We start from the raw sequence: 18,378 nt of genomic DNA, 5'->3' as shown, positions 1-18,378 counted from the left end.
TGGTATTTTGCTAAATCGTTCTCAAATATATGGCATATATAGCATAGTTAAAATATTGATTTTGGAACCAATGTGCATATGTATTTTAAAAGCCATGCGAAAATGGCTTATCTCTTTTGGTTTGAATTTGGTATTAATGCATATGCTTTAATGGTTTAAAATGTGGTATATGTTCATGTAATTTTTATGCTTAAATGCTGCCCAATTGATGTATTTATGCTGCTCAAATTGTCATATATATGCTGTCCAAATTTTTGATGTAAAAATGCTGTCCAATTTTGTATACACATGCTGTTAAATTTTGTGTATAAGTGCTGTCCAAATTGGTGTATGTATGCTGCCTAATTTTTGGTGAATCAATGCTGTTCAATTTTGTATATACATGCTGTTAAATTTTGTGTATAAGTGCTGTCCAAATTGGTATATGTATGCTGCCTAATTTTTGGTGAATCAATGCTGTCCAATTTTGTATACACATGCTGTTAAATTTTGTGTATAAGTGCTGTCCAAATTGGTATATGTATGCTGCCTAATTTTTGGTGAAAAAAAAATGCTGTCCAATTTTATATATATATGCTGCTCAATTTTTGATGTATAAGAGCTGTCCAAACAGGGTAGATTACCTATGTTTGTAATATGTAGTATAGTTAGTATATTGAAATGAAATAAATGTTTGGATAAATGTTTGATTTATGATATTAAATTTTGATTAGGTAAATGATAATGATGTGGATGAATTGTTGAAACATGGTTAGTATATGAAACTTGATTAAAGATGCATTTTTGATTTAAAATTGGTTATGTGATAATATATATATATGGAATAAAATTTCGTGGTTGAGTTAAAAAAATTTTTTGAGTTGAATTTTGATCGGTAATGCCTCGTAACTCTAATCCGACGACGGACAAGGGTCGAGGTGTTACAACAACTCTACTTTAAAAATTTTCACTGGTAAGCTTCGATCTAAATGGATAGGTCTATTCATTATAACTAATTTATTTGTCGAATGGTGCAGTGGAAATTCAAAGCGAAGAAACCCGGAAGTGCTTTAAGGTGAATGTCAACGACTGAAACCCTTTTACGAGAATTTTCAAATGCACACAGTTGAGGAGATTGTTCTCGAGGAACCCAGAACTTGAATAACAGGTCGTCGAGCTAACGACGTTAAACAAAGCGTTGTTGGGAGGCAACCCAAATTTTTTCCTTTATGTAAATAAAATTTTTGGTAAAACGGAAAATGAAAATGCATGTCGAGGGTCAGTTCTGTCGAAGGAAAGATTTGATACTTAAGAATGTCCATTGTGACTCACCTCTCTTTCCTGGGAACTTACTTGGTGCATTTATTACGACTATTTTACTAAATCTTATAATCTTGATTTTTAAATAATTTATTTCTTGAGTTTATAGCTTAGCTAATAAATTCAAGAAATAAAAAAATACACATTTTAATTTTAATATTTTTATTTTATTTTTACAGAGAAACATTTCAAGACAAAATTAAATTTCCCATATTAGCCCACAAAATTCTCTTTATTTCAGCCAAGACCCACTTCACCTAACCACCATTTAAACCAATCCAATACCAAAACTAACCCATTAACCAAAACCCAAACTTATCATACCTACCCAAATTCAAACCAAAAAAAAAACCCAACCCCAAAAAAATAAAGAAAAAAACACTCAAACCACCATTCCCAATAAAAAAATAAAAAAATCAAAAATCAAAAATCAAAAATAAAACCCACCCCCAACTGTCAACCCCATACCCCCATTTTAAACATAACCTTTCACCCGTCAAATATTAAACTTTCACCTATCGCATCCATCTTTTCACCTAGAAAACTACAACCCCATACCCCCATTTTAACTCTTCCCTCTCTTCCTAACCGTCTACCTCTTTTCAAAAAAAAAAAAACCTTTCACCCATCAAATCATACTTTTTCACCTAGAAAATTAAAACTTCACTACCACTCTCCTCAAACAAATAAAACACTTCCACCAATCAAATACCCCAATTACCCCCCATTTGACTGGCCATAAACTAAAACCCCTTTTTTGAATCCTACTATTTTTTTCTTTACTAAGTTCCTTCCTTTACCATCTTCAAAACCATCACTCACCACCTCTTTTTTTCAAACTAACCGCCCCACCATGGTCCGCACCCGCGATCACGCAGTGTAAGAACTGCCATCCACAATAAACCGACGACAAAATTGGTTCACCGCCCCACCTTTCGTCACCATCGACTCCGACAAGTCTCCTCCCTTTCCGTCATCGTAACCGCGCCGTCCTAGGAAGAATCGCAACCCAACCCTGATTGTCATCGTCTACCCGCTCCATGAGCCACCTATTTCGGATAAACATCCTCCAAACAGCCTGGTTGAACCACCGAACTCATCCGACAACCAAGATCGACCTTCTCCTCGACCAAGCTTCCATGCGCAGCAACCAACACAACCGGGGCCTTCGAGAAGAACTCCGCGACCCGAACGATGATGCTGAACTACATTCGACGCAAAGACGAACCTGAGGTTACCAACAGCCACCGTTGGCCGGTTCATCAATTTCGACGGCAGACGATGACGAAAATTACGAAGATGAAACGGACCACCACGATACTGACTTTCACCCACGTGAGCGCGGTCAGTTTCGACAAGGAAGAAGATTCATGCCCCCGGAGAACAGATTTCACGGGAATCTAACGTTCACGAACCCGGCACATCAAGCACAATTCGAACAAATCCAACATCGCCCTCTTCTGATATGTAAGCACGTAGACTCATTCTCATTATATTCTTTAGAAATTGAAGAATTTGTTAATCAATATTTTAATGCTATTGGGTGGACTGATTTTGCTGCCATTGATGAACCTGCATATTATGAGTTGGTTTTTGAATTTTATTCCATACTTCAACCGCTCTGTTAACACTGTAGACACATCTCGTGCTGTCAATTTTCACTTACTAGGTGTGCATTATAATCTGTCTATTTCTGTGTTTAATGTTGCTTTGGGATTCGTTAGTGACGACTATTTAGCAACTGACGACTATTATGAATCATATCTCGACAGACCACCTGACTTTGATGCTAATGAAGCTTTAGCATTGTTAACTGAAATGCGACAGATATCCTACGACCCGAAGCATTGTAAAAACATAGGAATTCATAGTCCTACACTTAGATACAAACATAGATTCCTTGCTTTTAATTTTTCCGGACGAAATGATGCATCTGCCTCTTTAACTAAGACTGAATTATTCTTTCTATGGTGCATGCATTTGGGTAGGAAGGTGAATTTAGGCCATTGGTTTGCTATTCAGTTTCACCATGTTTTGCGATCGAATCGGCCACTAATTTTGGGTACTTACATCAAACGTTTAGCCTCCAATTTGAATCCATCAACTATCAATTTTAGTTCTTTGAATTTGGCATACAAAACGGACTCTTTAGATAAGTACTGTTTGGATTATATGGGGTTACTTACCGGTACCCATTCTTCTTTTTATTTTGTTCCTCCAAGTACGAGAATGGACCGATCGCATCAAGTATTCCGACGAAGACACTAGCACGAAACGGAGCCTCCAACTTCTGTTGAATTTTGGTTAACCCGAATCGAGGAAGGACTCTAATCTTTACGCACTTTAGTGACAGACGTTCTCACACACCTACGAGAACACCCTCCACGGCGTTGAAATACATGGGGAGTTTCTTTTTTCTCTCTTTTTCCTACTTATCTTTGCTTTTTATTCCTTAAATTTCATTGGGACAATATAAAATAAGTAGGGGGAGGGAAACATAAATTGGTTCAAATTTGCTTATACGTTATTGTCTTTTTGTACGTTTCACGTGGAAGGTAAATAATTTCCTTGATAAATTAGGATGGTCCACTTATGGTTTGACATATTTAGCTATTTAGATATTTATGTATAAACTTTTCAATAGCTTATTCATTCTCAAAAAAAAAAAAGAGAAAAAAGAAAAGAAAAGAACAAATAATAAATAATACTCCTCTAATACGAATGTTAATAGTGAAAATTGGGGTTGTACAACGGTCCGAGTAACCGGAATGTGGTGCTTGGGTTGTCATCACATCTTGCGTAAAAAGGTTCGTGTGGCTGTCCAAATTTCTTTGCACTCACTCCGCTAACAAGTTATCATGAGTAGGGCGAAATAACCCGCTTAAAGACGTCTGAATCGAGTAACCGGAACATGGTGCTTGGGTTGTCATCATGTCTCGCGTAAAAAGTTTTGAAAATGTCCTAAGTACAAAAATAATAAAATGAGTGGTAAGTTTTTCTTATTTCTTAGGCTAAGTTATTTGGGATGATTATATGTGAAGACTAAATTATTGAATTGTGCAAACCATGGGGTCAAGTCCTATTATGGAGAAAATGTTTCCTTTTGCAGATACATGCATAATGCTCGAGGACTAGCATTAAATAAGTAGGGGGATTTGATTAAATATTAAAATTACATATTTTATGTAATTAAATTGATTAATTTACCAGAATGCACCACTGATTTTTCCATATTTATGTTGAATTTTGTGCAGGGGTGTAATTTGGGGCTAAATAGAAGAAAAATGAAACAATTGAGCTAGATAGAAGAAATAAGAAAAGGAGGAGGGCTAAAGCAGAATTTTTTCAAGATATAATTAGCTGAAATTTTTGTTGACTTAGTGGGAGATTATGTAGGGATTTTTTTTATCATGGAATATTTTATTTCCTTGATTTTCTATGGCTAGTGGCTCTTAATTTAGCAAAGCCACTAGTATAAATAGGGGGCTACATTGTTCATTTATTCATCAAGTTATTAATCAAGTTTTCATCTTTGGAATGCAATTCCTCATTCATTCTCACGAAGTTATTTGTCGTTTTTGGTTTCTTTTTCTTTCAATTTATTAATTTCTAGTTTGTCACCAACTTAAACCATTTACAATTTCTTTTTCAAACTTCCTTTTCATTTCCAGTAGTACACTACCAAAATTCCAACCCCCATACTTAATCACGTCACCCATTCTTTTTACCCATTTTTACCTTATTTAATTTATCCAACTCCAATATGCCCCAAACCTTAGTTAACTAAATCTATTTTCAGCTTTAGGTCAGAGTTAGCCTCGTCAGGACCTGTGAGTTACGAACCCGAGCAATTTAACTCCTAAATTCCAGTACTTATTATTTCTCTATATTAAGAGTATGATTTTGTCAACTCACAAAGTCAAATCAACACTAAGTCAAAAAAGACGTCGTTTGAGTTAGTGTGGTTAGACATACAGTTAGAATTTCGAAAGGATCGATTGTCTAATTGGTTTTTTGTGAACACATTGGAGTGCCAAGTGAGGATTGTTGTTTGGTTCCGTCAAGGGAAGTAGTAACCGAATTTAAATGTCTCATGCGGTTGAGGGCATTGGTTCGAGCTAGGCTCTTCTAGAACGCAAAGCTACCAGAGTTCTAAATCACGAACGTTTCATTGGTTGTTCGATCAGTAAGGGTTAGTTATAGGACGTTCCATAACTAATTTACACAATGAAAAGTTGGTGTCCGATACGTTCTTGGTAGCTATAACTAGCTTATTGGAAAAGAAGAGTTCATCTAATTTCAAGGATTGGTTCAAAGAGGAGGAAAAACCCGTGCCTAAAGCTGAGTTTAGTTTAATTAATTTTTCTTCAGATTTATTCAACTGTTTTTATTATTTTATTTTCAGTCTTTACTTTTTCACGCATTTTTTCCCTGTCTATTTCAGGTTCCAGGTTTTCGATTTTATCCTCCCCCCAAATTTCTTGGGCAGGACAACTACCCCGACATAAATCTGGTAAAGAGAGAAATAATTTGCAGTAAACCCAGTCTCTGAGGGATCGACCCTATTCCCTATATTGCTTAAATTGCAAATTAGGTGTAGGTTTATATTGGTGGAATCGACAGCCATCAATATGAATTCTTAATTAATTTTCGCATCATATGATCCAGAATAATCTAATTGGTCACGCCAAGTAGTAAATGTATTTGTATTAGTAAACTTCTGGTTTACTTAATCATGTTTTTCAATTGTACTAATAATGTAAATATAAATTTTGACAATTAATAATTTTATCGTTTTTTATTTTGTATTCACATATAAGCAATATTGTGATACTTACTTCTGGAAATGTCTAAATCAATATGAATTCTATAATGCTACTAAGTTAATAAATATAATTTCTAAATAATTATATGCAATGTTCGCTTCAGGAATAGCAATTTTTTTGTTTTTTAGATATTAATATATTAACTCTTCTGAAACTTTCAACTAATTTTGTACTATCAAATATTGGAATAATATTTGTTTGTTTTAGTACCAAATAAGATAAATATTTTCTATCTATAATGATAAAATTTATTACTACATTCTCATATTCTTCCTTAAAGAATATTAACAGAAACAAAATATTTGGGCATATGCTACATATGTGGCTAATAATATTTTATATCACATTCGTAACATAAGTTATCTTTACTATTTGAAAAGTTATTTTATAGAACTCTCATTGTTCTCTTATTTATTACTATGTTCCCACTTTTAGTGGTCCATGAGTATATCTTTTATTTTCTTTATGTTTACATTCACTCGGAGAATGCAACAAATCTAGTAGGACGAACTTATAAACATCCCAATAAATTATTTATTTCATAATCACCATCACAAACATGCGTGAGATTTCAAATCAAAATTTATCTATTAATCTTGTCATGATTAGTCTCCAATTATAATAAACATGATATAATAAATAAAATATAGTAAAATATAGCTTAAGATCTTTAACATCATTGTCATCACCATGATCCATTATGAGATTGAATCTTTCAACATCTTAAAAATAAAGTTGTAAGGATGAAAACTTAAGATGAAAGAGGAATTGGATTTGGGGGACGACTTTGAAAGATTTTGAAAAAAATAGAAAATCATCGTGCTAATAACGTGTTATAAAATAAAGAGAGATAGAGAATATAAAGAATAAAGAAAATATTAAAGTAATAGAGAATGTGTTTTATTGATCAAGAGAAATGATTTCAATGCTTCATCAGAGTCTCTATTTATAGGCATAAGAATATAAAAGAAGTAGAGATCTAATTCTAATAACTATTAGAATTTAAAGTAAATTAAAACTTTATATTAATCACGATATTCATAACATATTTAATATTTATTTTACATTAATTCATATTTAATTATTAAAATATAAAAATATTCAAATTAAAAACTTGACTTTGATCCAACTTGGTTTGACTATAAAAGTCAATGATTTAAATCCATTCAATATGAATTCGAATTGACTTAAATATAAATTATATTCAACTCGAATCGTCTTAAGCCTAAATTGGTTTGTATTTTATGTGATCTAAACTAAAAACAATCTAAAATCCAAATGATTCAAACAAATAATCTAAAATTAATACGGACGCATAATAACCTGACTTCAAAAGTCAAACTTAAATTCAAGTGACTAAAATTCAAACCTTAAAAAAACTCGATCTAAAAAATAATTTAAACACGAAATAATTAAAAAATTAAAATTAATTAAAAAAATTTAAAACGAATAAAAAAAAACTTGAACTTATCCACGTGTCTACGTCAAAACAATCAAGACTAAGGGAAGTGAAAGTCTCGACACTTCAATCTTTGGTCAAATTTATTTTTAAACATTTATTCCTTGGTTTCCTCAAAACCCAATATGAAATTAATTTTTAAGTAATTATTTAAATCCCGTCATTTTCTCCTAAAAGTTCTTAAGCTTCTTATATGCCACTCAATGTAGCGTAAATTACATTAATAGTCACTTGTTATATATATATATTTTAATTTTTTAATTATTTTAAAAAATTACATAATGGTCCTTGAATTATTTAATTTTATCTTTTTTATTACTTAATAATCTTAGATTTTTTGGGTGTCTTATAGAACTCTTCATAGTCCAATCGCAATCCGACCTTGCAACCTAGAACTTGACTTTTAACAGACACCCTTACTATCTCGCGAAATTAATATGGAATGCTCCGCAATCTTGCAAGGTGTTATCGACAGGGGATCCTTTGCAACTTGTGCGAGGAATGCTCTTAGCCTTATGAGATGCGATACGCGACTACTTACATGTTATAGGAGGACTTGAAAGCACACCTCGCGAGGTGGGTTAGGTGGCCACTTCTAATAATACTTAGATGTGAGCCCTGTCAGAAAAGACATGTATAGGATATGTGTCAAACTTAAAGGGGGGCATGTCGTCCTGAGTTATATGCATGGCATCTAGTTACCTTCCTAGGATGTCACATCAAGAGAACCATGTCTTACAAATAAGGAAGGATCGCTCTTAGGGGAGACAAAATGAAACTTTAATAGGGTGTTTTTATTTTTATGTTAGCCAACTGGTAAAGGTGTTCATGGGCCGAGCCAGATCAGGCCTAAGCATGATATTAACCTACTATATGCTTGTCTAAACTCGACTCGAAATACGAGTTTAAAATTTTACCCAAACCCGCTCATATTTGCAAAAGATTAACCCAAGCCCATTTTAAGCACACCCATATTATTAGTTTTTAAATTCAAAAAATATATATTTATATTGTATTATTTTAATATTTGATATTTTTACACATTTTTATATGATCATCTTTACATTATTTTAATGTTTGCATTAGAGTAATATTATATATTAGTATAGATTTATTTTTTAATGTGTTCTAAATTACATAATATAAAGTATTATAAACTTAAAAATGGGTCGGACTCGGGCCTTGAATGTTCAAGTTCGAGCTCGCCCCATATTTTAAACGAGCTTAATTTTTTTGCCTAAGCCCATTTTTTGAGCCTAATGTTTTTACCCAAACCCTCTCAAATTTCGGGCGAGTAGTCCGGTCCATGAACAGGTCTACTATCAACTGGTGACCAAAAAAGACAAAATTAAATAGTTAGATGATCATTTTGTAACTTTTTATAGATGAGTGACTTGTTCTGTAATTTACCCAATAATTAATTTCAATTCGCTCACACCAAAATTTCCCGTCCTAATACATCCCCCATCACCGTTCATCACATAAAAAATCGTAAAACATATTGTCGATATCATCGTCCGTCGGATTCGGATTAGTGTCTAAAACACACACACAAAAAAAAAAAAAGGAAAACATAAAATCTTAGTTCATTTAATTTATTTTTATCATTAAATCTCAGATTGCAACGAGAAGACTCCACGGTCCACTCGTAATATATAAATATTTATTCATTTCTTCTTTTTTTCAATTTTTTTTTTATAATTTTGAATTATGCTAAGCTTACAGTTCGAGAAATCTAACTTGACGTTGATCCAAAGTAAACGGTGATTCTTTTACTATATTTTACCCTCTTTTTTTGAATCCACGCTTTAGAAGTTCTTTTTGAATTCCTTCGAAAGCATTTCTTTTTCTTATTATTTTCTCGCGTTTTCTGGCGGTTTTTCTTGCGTTTCAAACGAGCCAAAAAAAAATTTTTTTGATGAAAAAACAATGGCTGCGAGGTGTTCGATTTGTTTTTTCAGCTATGGATTTAACGGTTTGAGTGAAGGTAATTATGGAAATGATGTTGATAGTTGGAAGAAGAACGTATCATTGTTTTTGCCTTCTCGTCGTCGTTTACTTCCTGTTTGTTGTAAAATACAGCGACGGAATCTCAGGTGCTCTTTTTTTTTCTTCACAGCTTTCGAAAATGGTCGGTTTTATTTTTATTTTTTATTGAGGAGACGCTTTTTCTTTTTGGCTTTAATTTAGTTAAATCTAGATATTTCTTTGTTAGAATTTGATTTCGCAATGCATATTAATTGCGGATTAGTACTCTTTTAACATTTATGTGAATGTCGCGATATTGTTTGTCTTAGAAGAAGCTTTTTTGGCCTTAATTCAGTCAAACCTAGACATTCTTAGCTAGAATTTTGATTTTGCAATGCACATTAATGGCGGATCAGTGCTTAATATTTATGAGAATGTCAAATGGTTACTCTTTTCTATTTATTTAGATGGCAAGAAAGAAAGAAGGAAAGAAAGAAACGTTTTTTTGTAATAATGTTAGTAAATGAGCTTGTAATAATTGACTGTTATAATTTGATATTTCATGAATAACTCAATGTCGATTTTACATCATATAAATATATTATCAATAACTTGAAAGAAGAATTTTTATATTTTGTGTTCCTACTGATATATGATCCAGTTGTTTTGATGCTTCTATTGATATATGTGCAGTTCATATAATAGAAGACAAGGGAAGAAGCCTCCTTTTGAACGGATTCGACCAAGTGCAAAGTTGCAGCCAAATAGCGATGATGAATTTGATCCTGAACATTCTGTCCCAAATAATGGAGATATGGAGCCTAGTGTTAATCGTGAAAAAACTTTTGAAGAAGATGTTGACGCTAGGGGAGATGCAGAGCATACTGATGAAAAGAATTTGGGTACTCAATTTGCCTCTGCCATTGAAACTAACAGAGATGTAAAGCATGCCGATGAGCAGATAACGGACAGCCCTGCACAGTCTGCTGTAGCAAAAGCTTCGGTACATTCATTTACCAAGTTCTGGTTTTCCCCCTTTCTTCCCTATATGCCATATAGATATTTCAATTTGATTTGTATATCTTTGTGAACATTTACCGGATGGTGGTGAAGTGGGAAGAGTAGAAATACGTTTACACTGCTTACTTTTTGTGTGTCTGATATACAATATGGAATAATTATATCTTTGTTGAAGTTTGTTAATTAGTATTTTTGTAAGCTTTTTGAATAGAAAATTGGCATTATGGATGTTTCTTTTGGCTTTTAAGATGCATCGTTTAATCTTACTGTTCAAGAAGTGGTTTGAATTCTTTGTTTGATTATCATGTTGTTTTGATAAAAATAATAATTTTCTTTTAGGCTAGATTTATGGGCATATCAAGGCTTGGGAGAAACAATTATTTATTGAACTATTAGATAAACATGCTCATGCACTTCTACCGAAGGCTTAAATTTTAAATACTGATAATCCTTCTTTGCTTTTTGCAGGCCATAAACGGAGTTGGTGCAGAGCTGCTCTCAAGTGTTCAACCAGACGACCTGATAGGCATGATAAAAAATGCGGAGAGAAGTAGGATACATTGCTATTAGAGAATTCTTGTAGATATTTTTATATAGTAATCTTATTGGAATGCTAGTTTCTGTTAAGAGAGGTATATCAAATGTTTGTATACTAATGTTTCTAAATATGTAGATATCCTTCTTCTCAATCAAGCTCGGGTTCATGCACTAGAAGATCTTCATAAGATTCTCAGTGAGAAGGAGACATTGAAAGGTGAAATTAACAAATTGGAAAAAAGATTGGCTGAAGCTGATGCACAGATTAAATTTGCTTCTCAAGAAAAGGTGCATGCAGAACTATTAGAAGATCAGTTAGAGAATTTGCAAAATGAATTGATTAATAGGGGTGGTTCTGGAAAAAGTGAGCTTGAATTGTATGAGAATCGAAGCAAAATTTCCAACGAAGGGGCACTTTTAGCACGTGATGGTCACATTCATTCTCTTAGCAAGGAAGTTGATTCATTGAGGACAGAAAATCTAGCCCTAAAATATGATATCCAAGCGCTTAAGTCAATGCTTAGCAATTTGAAGAACACTGATAAACGCATAGTAACACTGGAAAATGAAAGCTCTTTTCTAGAGTCCTCCGTGAAGGAGCTGGAATCTAAACTGTCAGTTTCTCAGCAAGAGTCTTCAAATATTTCTACTCTAAAGACTGAATGCAAGGACCTATGGGCAAAGGTAGAAAATTTACAACTCTTGCTGGATAAGGCAACTAAACAGGCCGACCAAGCCATTTTAGTGTTACAGCAAAACCAGGATCTTCGGAAGAAGGTTGATAAATTGGAAGAATCTCTTGAAGCGGCTACTATCTTTAAAGCCTCATCTGAGAAAACCCAACAATATAATGAACTTATGCAGCAAAAGATAAAACTACTAGAGGAGCGTCTTCAAAAGTCTGATGAAGAGATATATTCGTATGTTCAATTATATCAAGAATCTATAAAGGAATTTCGGGACACCCTTAATAGTTTGAAAGAGGAAAGCAAGAAAAGGGCATTGGACGAACCAGTTGATGATATGCCTTGGGAATTTTGGAGCTGTTTATTGCTTACTATTGATGGTTGGGTGCTTGAGAATAAAATATTAAACAGTGAGGCAGTGCCGTTGAGAGAAATGGTGTGGAAGAGGGATCGACGCATTTGTGATGCATATGTGATTTGCAAAGAAAAGACAGAGGATGAAGTTATATCTACATTTCTCCAGCTGATATCATCACAAGCTAGGTGCTTATTTAACCAGTCAATTTTACTACATTACTGCCTGTTTTCCCCTTTTAAACTTTTCCATTTTGTTGATCTTTAGTCCAGGGTTGCATGTCATTCATATTGCTGCTGAGATGGCACCAGTTGCTAAGGTATGTGTTAGCCCCTTATATTTGCTGCTCTCTTGGCTAATTTTTAATGAATGAACATTATAAGGGGTCTATCCTTTTTAGTCTTTTTTTCAAGTTGGTGCACTTAACCCTTCTCTATCCCTGATGTCATATTCCCTTTGAAAATTGTGTTCTTCTTCTTTGATTGTAGAAAAGGAAAACCACACATGTAGTTTATTAGATTGTTAATTTTTTTCAAGGTGTTGTGCAACCATTTGATATTTTTGCGGTTCTGATGCCTTGCATTTTTTCACTTTTAGTATAAGAACATATAAGTTAGAGGAACATCTTAACATTTTTCATTTCATGTTCTCTGTAATCTTTGCCTTGCTAGGTTTGCTGGCTAATGTTCTTATCCTGTCCTGTGTGTTTTTTCCATGTTCACCAGTGCTTTTTCCTATGGTTATACTTGCTGCTGTAATGATTGGTGTGCATTCCTAGTTATTATTCTAGTGGTTTCTTATTTAATCATAACGGACAGAATTGCACTATCTTCACTAAAGATTGCACTTTATAAAGCTCACAAAGAGTACTATTGTTCTTTCCTTTTGGAGCGCAAGTAGAAAGCACTAAATTAATGTCTAGGTTAATTTAAAGCTGTTCTTTATGGCTTGGGTTCTTGTGGAAAGACTGAAAACAAGTGAGACCTTTTAAAATTCAAAGAAGCTGACATCTTTCATTTACAGGTTAATCTGCTTATTTCATATGAAACGAGTTTACCACTTTCCTTACTACAGATCAGTCCTCTTTAGCAGTTCTATTTGATCTCCTTGGCCTATTGTTTACCTAGATTAAACAAGCTTAAAGTTTCAAATTAATGTGCCATAGCAAGCTGAGAAGTTCAACCACAAGGATTTCAAATACAGTAATTTTGTAGCTTCCACCTTTTGCCCTTATTACCAAGCGAACAAGCTTATTGGGAAGTATGCTGGAATTTTGCATAAACACAATATATGGCTTCAATTTGCTTGAAAGTAGCTGATAGTGTTAACCATCAATGTCCATGTACCTTCCGCTGTAAGGAATCTTGATACTTTGGTGCTTGGGAATATATTTTTGTGGTCCTGTTTGGACCTGCATGGCTGGATAGCTTGCTGTTTTATGTAATCAGGAATGTCTCAATGGTGATTTTATTTTATCTCTGCATTATCTTTTCCATTTTTTTTCCAATCCACCTCTTTGATTAGTGAATATTAAAATCTATTTTTCACAGTAATCACCAAAATTCTTATATTGAAAAATGGATATGCAATAATTGGTTTGTTATTTTTGTTCTTAAATTTTCTAGTATTATTCTTCTTGTGTATTTTTACATGTTTGTTTGGAGGATTAATTGTTCTTTTCTTTTTTGTTTTTATATATATGTGTGTGTATGTATATTTAATTCAATTATTTTTTATCAGGTTGGTGGCTTGGGAGATGTTGTGACTGGTCTTGGTAAAGCATTGCAGAAGAAAGGGCACCTTGTGGAGATTGTTCTTCCAAAATATGATTGTATGCAATATGATCGTATTCGTGACTTAAGGGTATGTTAGCATATTGGAGATTTGAGAAGCACTAAGTATCTGTGTTTATGATGATTTAAATTTTTGAACAGGTCTTAGATGCGACAGTATACTCGTATTTCGATGGCAAACTATTTCAAAATAAAGTTTGGACTGGTACTGTTGAAGGTGAGAATTTTTTTCCTTTCCCTTCCGCTTGCATGTTATTATCTTTGCGTTCTGAACGTGGAATTTAATTCACAGGTCTTCCTGTTTATTTTATCGAGCCACATCATCCCAGCAAGTTCTTTTGGAGAGGACAATATTACGGAGAGCAAGATGATTTCAAACGTTTTTCATTTTTCAGTCGTGCAGCACTCGAGTTGCTTCTTCAAGTTGGAAAGAAACCCGACATAATTCATTGCCATGATTGGCAGACAGCTTTTGTTGTATGACATTTAAACTCTTGTTTCTTTTGTCACCTGATTCATTTTTCCATATCACTGAAGCTTTTTTCTTTCTATCTCAGGCACCACTTTACTGGGACTTGTATTTTCCAAAAGGTTTGAATTCAGCTCGAATATGTTTTACTTGCCACAATTTCGAGTACCAAGGGGCTGCACCTGCTTCAGAATTGGCATCATGCGGTTTGGATGTCCAGCAGCTACACAGACCTGATAGAATGCAGGATAACTCGGCACATGATAGGGTCAATCCTATTAAGGTGCTGCAATTTTTTTTTTTTAATGTAAAGTTTCTTTCTATTCTTTTTCTAATTTCCCTTCTTTTCAGGGTGCAATTGTGTTCTCTAACATAGTAACAACAGTATCACCAACTTATGCACAAGAGGTCCGAACTGCTGAGGTATGGATATTTTTGTAGCTTTCTTTCAAGGGTAAACGACATTCAAGGTTATTTAACTATTAGTAACTTTATGTTTTGGCTATAAAACTTCAAAAAGTTACAAATTGGTTACTAAATTATTTGAAAGTTTTCATTGAAGTCACTGGCTTATAAAATCGCTGCTGTATGGCCTTTATTTGCACCACCTGCACCAATCGGTAGCTCTCTTTCGCCTTCTCTTTTATATAGTTCAAATTTTTTTATGAAACAACCTGGAACGTCACGAATCTGTGAACTAAGACCCAAATAGCTTTCTTCTTTGATCTCCAAAATTAATCATCATATTGAATTGAATCTAAGGTATGTTTTGCTATTCGTCAATGGATATTGATCCACCATACCGATCATTGAATCACTGTTTGGAGCTTGCTAGCCTGACTTTAAAAAAAAAACTTAACAGCACGTTGAATTAAATAAAAACTTTCGGATAGTTCAATGATTTAAATGAAAACTTTTGAATAGTTTAATGATCTTGGGTGTAGTTTACCCTTCTTTCAACAACTTGGTTTGTTTTCTTAGTTGCGAGGTTTAACTAAAAATTATGCTCTTTTTCTTTCTGTTTTTTTAAAGGGAGGAAAAGGCCTCCATTCTACACTTAATTTTCACTCAAAAAAGTTCATGGGGATCTTAAATGGGATCGATACTGATGCTTGGGATCCTGCCACCGATATTTTTCTCAAAGTGCAGTATACTGCTAACGATCTGCAAGGAAAAGCAGAAAATAAAGCTGCCATGAGAAGGCATCTAAGACTTTCTTCTGCCGATGATTCTCAGCCTCTGGTAATTTTATTTCTAAGGTCCTTTTTTGTAAGATTTCAATGATATCCTAATTAGAACCTTGTACAGTTATGTTAAGTTGATTTGTGGAATACCATATTTTTGCAGTAACTCGAATAAGATTATATGGTCAGGCTTTCCGCTGACAACTTTTTAAGAATTTAATTAATTTCGAGAACAACTGAAAAATAGATTAATCAATTTTGAGAATGAAACTGTAGCATGAAATGGCCTTTATATCCTCATCCAATAAGAACACTGTAATCCGACTGCCTATTAGGAGTTTATTGAGTTTTATTAACATTCTGATATGTTTTTTATATCTTCTCTACGCAAGCTTTTGAGTGTACACTATGAACCGGTTGTCACCTTTGGTTTTGATAACATGGCATCACAAGTTCTTTTTTTCCCCCTCAACCAACTCGTCTTTATTAGACAATGTACCGTGTGAATTCTAACTATGGTCTTTTATTTATTATTGAATAGGTGGGCTGCATAACAAGATTGGTGCCACAAAAGGGTGTGCATCTAATTAGACATGCCATTTATCGAACGTTGGAGATGGGTGGTCAGTTTGTGCTTCTTGGTTCAAGTCCAGTTCCCCACATTCAGGTAAATCTCTACTGCTGTTCTATGTAAATGTAATGACTGGAAAGTAAATAAGGTTCTCGATTTCAAATCGAACAAATTAGTTTCGTTTTTTTTTTTTACCCTTTTGAAGGTTAAGGCTGCCATCTTATCCTTCTGCTCTATTAAGTTTCCTTTAAACAGTTTTCGAAGAAGAGTTTCTTATTGCATTTGTTGGTTGTACTCTTTGTTATTTGGGACTCGGGTGTGATCCTCAGAGGTCATATCTCCATATCCGTGTGTCAGACATGGGTACTTCATGAAAAATGAAGAGTCCGAGCAATATAGGTTGTACTTTTGTTATCATTGACCAACAGGGAAGGAAAATACTTTCCCTCTTTTAAATATTTTTTAGAAGCTAAATGAGTCCTTGAAAAGAAAAACCAGCAAACAATTCATGCAACTCCGTTACCGTTATAACGAAACTGGAACAAAACCTGTTAATCATATGAATACTGCATAAGAGAAAGCACTAAGAGCAGTAAAACCTCCATTTAGGCTTCATTTTATGCATTGAACAACAATGGTTGACCTCCGAAGTAGTTCTTTCATTTTAAGTTCATTTCTTTTACCGTGCTGTATTTCTGTGTTTGAAACCGTTAGTAGGGTGAGATCCTTTATGTATTTTATATTTGATTCTTTTGCAGAGGGAGTTCGAAGGTATCGCAAACCAATTTCAAGATCATGAACACATCCGGTTAATATTAAAATATGACGAGTCTCTTTCTCGTTACATTTATGCAGCATCTGACATGTTCATAATTCCATCTATTTTCGAGCCTTGTGGCCTTACACAGGTATGATCCAACCTTCAGCTTTAGTAATCTTTGTTTGAATGAGAAACTAAACCGAACCATTAAATGGAAATTCATATAAAACATCAGAGCCTCTGTTTTAAGTTTCCCATTTTTTTGTTCTCATACCAGATGATAGCAATGAGATATGGTTCCGTTCCAATTGTCAGAAAAACTGGTGGTCTAAATGACAGGTGAACTGCTTTTCCTTAACATGTATGGTACTTGTCTAAAATGTTGTGAGCTTATTCTTTTATAATTTTCTTCTGCAGCGTTTTCGATGTTGATGACGACACAATACCTTACCAATATCGAAACGGTTTTACATTTGCAACTCCTGATGAACAGGTAATTTTAGTTACAGAATTGTTGAAATGTAATTAACCACAATTCCAAGTTTGTTTCACTTTCTGATATCACTAATTTTTCTCTCTCATACTTCGGCACAAACCCGACAGGGACTAAATGGTGCATTGGATCGTGCATTTAATCTCTACAATAACGACAGCGAGACTTGGCAACAACTTGTCCAAAAGAACATGAACATAGATTTCAGCTGGAGTTCTTCAGCATCACAATACGAGGAGCTGTACGCGAAATCCGTTGCCAGAGCAAGGGCAGCCACAAGTCGCACGTAAGGTTCAGTCCCAAACTCTTTCTTTTTGTTCGAGCAAAGCCGAATATCCATAAATCCCGATAACAAGTGAGTTCATCCATATATATATTTTTACTGCTAACAGATGATTTTTTTTTCATTGTAATATCAATTCACACCGTTCATGTTGTTGATAAGAAAAAAAAGCCTTTAGGTAATATATAATATAATCAGTGTAACATTTTGTGTTAATCCTCTAATACCATATACATTATAGATGGTTGAGAAAATATATTAGGGGAATCTAACCCCTTTAATTAAAATTTTCAGTTAATTATTCTTTTTATCATTTTATTTTGGTCAAATTTTTTGTTGTGATTTTTATGTTTAAATTTGGGATTTAATTCGTATATAGCAAAAATCGTTTCGTTCAATTTGATTGATAATTTTTAGTCAAGTTGATTAGGATGATTAATTTGGTTTTGTAGGTGGTTAAAATAGATTATGTTTATCGGTTATCAATTATTAATTTTCATAATTATATCAAACAATTTAAAATTTTTAAATAATATATTTATGATATATAAAATTTTAATCAAAACTCAAACTATCTCCTATTTGTGTTTTATTTATTATACTTGGAAGTAAAGCTTGTTAAACTAATTTTTTTTAGTTTTTTTATAAATTTTTAATATTTATTTAATCAAACCA

General features: G+C 33.5%; 1 protein-coding gene and 1 long non-coding RNA gene across 4 annotated transcripts; both read left to right on the top strand.

Moving 5' to 3' along the window:
- Positions 1–1,501: 1,501 nt before the first annotated feature.
- On the top strand, positions 1,502–4,828 carry LOC121218678 (uncharacterized). The gene is made up of 2 exons (XR_005915180.1): positions 1,502–2,766; positions 3,522–4,828. It is a non-coding gene; the product is annotated as an uncharacterized lncRNA (long non-coding RNA).
- A 4,292-nt stretch (positions 4,829–9,120) lies between these two features.
- Positions 9,121–18,016, top strand: LOC121218677 (probable starch synthase 4, chloroplastic/amyloplastic). Of its 3 annotated transcripts, XM_041096271.1 has the most exons (17): positions 9,194–9,680; positions 10,246–10,555; positions 11,041–11,122; positions 11,246–12,338; positions 12,418–12,469; positions 13,891–14,013; positions 14,085–14,160; positions 14,236–14,420; positions 14,501–14,695; positions 14,764–14,835; positions 15,445–15,654; positions 16,138–16,263; positions 16,926–16,938; positions 17,023–17,075; positions 17,205–17,266; positions 17,345–17,420; positions 17,531–18,016. In XM_041096271.1, the coding sequence occupies exons 1-17, from the start codon at positions 9,514–9,516 to the stop codon at positions 17,708–17,710; spliced, it is 3,075 nt and encodes a 1,024-aa protein (XP_040952205.1). In that variant the 5' UTR covers positions 9,194–9,513; the 3' UTR covers positions 17,711–18,016. The 3 variants fall into 3 exon arrangements, with proteins under 3 accessions (XP_040952204.1, XP_040952206.1, XP_040952205.1); XM_041096270.1 differs by having other exon boundaries at positions 9,121–9,680; positions 16,926–17,075; XM_041096272.1 differs by having other exon boundaries at positions 9,193–9,680; positions 15,562–15,654; positions 16,926–17,075.
- Positions 18,017–18,378: the final 362 nt, after the last annotated feature.

This window comes from Gossypium hirsutum, chromosome D06 (genome assembly GCF_007990345.1).
Source record: "Gossypium hirsutum isolate 1008001.06 chromosome D06, Gossypium_hirsutum_v2.1, whole genome shotgun sequence".
In the NCBI taxonomy this organism is placed as follows: Eukaryota; Viridiplantae; Streptophyta; class Magnoliopsida; order Malvales; family Malvaceae; genus Gossypium; species Gossypium hirsutum.
Note: the sequence above shows the minus strand (reverse complement) of the source record. Positions and strands in the feature narration are given on the sequence as shown.

Coding starts and splice junctions, on each gene's coding strand:
- LOC121218677 (XM_041096270.1), top strand. CDS start 9,514: ATGGCTGCGAGGTGTTCGATTTGTTTTTTCAGCTATGGATTTAACGGT. Junction 14,161..14,235: donor TTGGACTGGTACTGTTGAAG/GTGAGAATTTTT, acceptor TTTAATTCACAG/GTCTTCCTGTTTATTTTATC. Junction 16,264..16,925: donor GTCCAGTTCCCCACATTCAG/GTAAATCTCTAC, acceptor ATTCTTTTGCAG/AGGGAGTTCGAAGGTATCGC.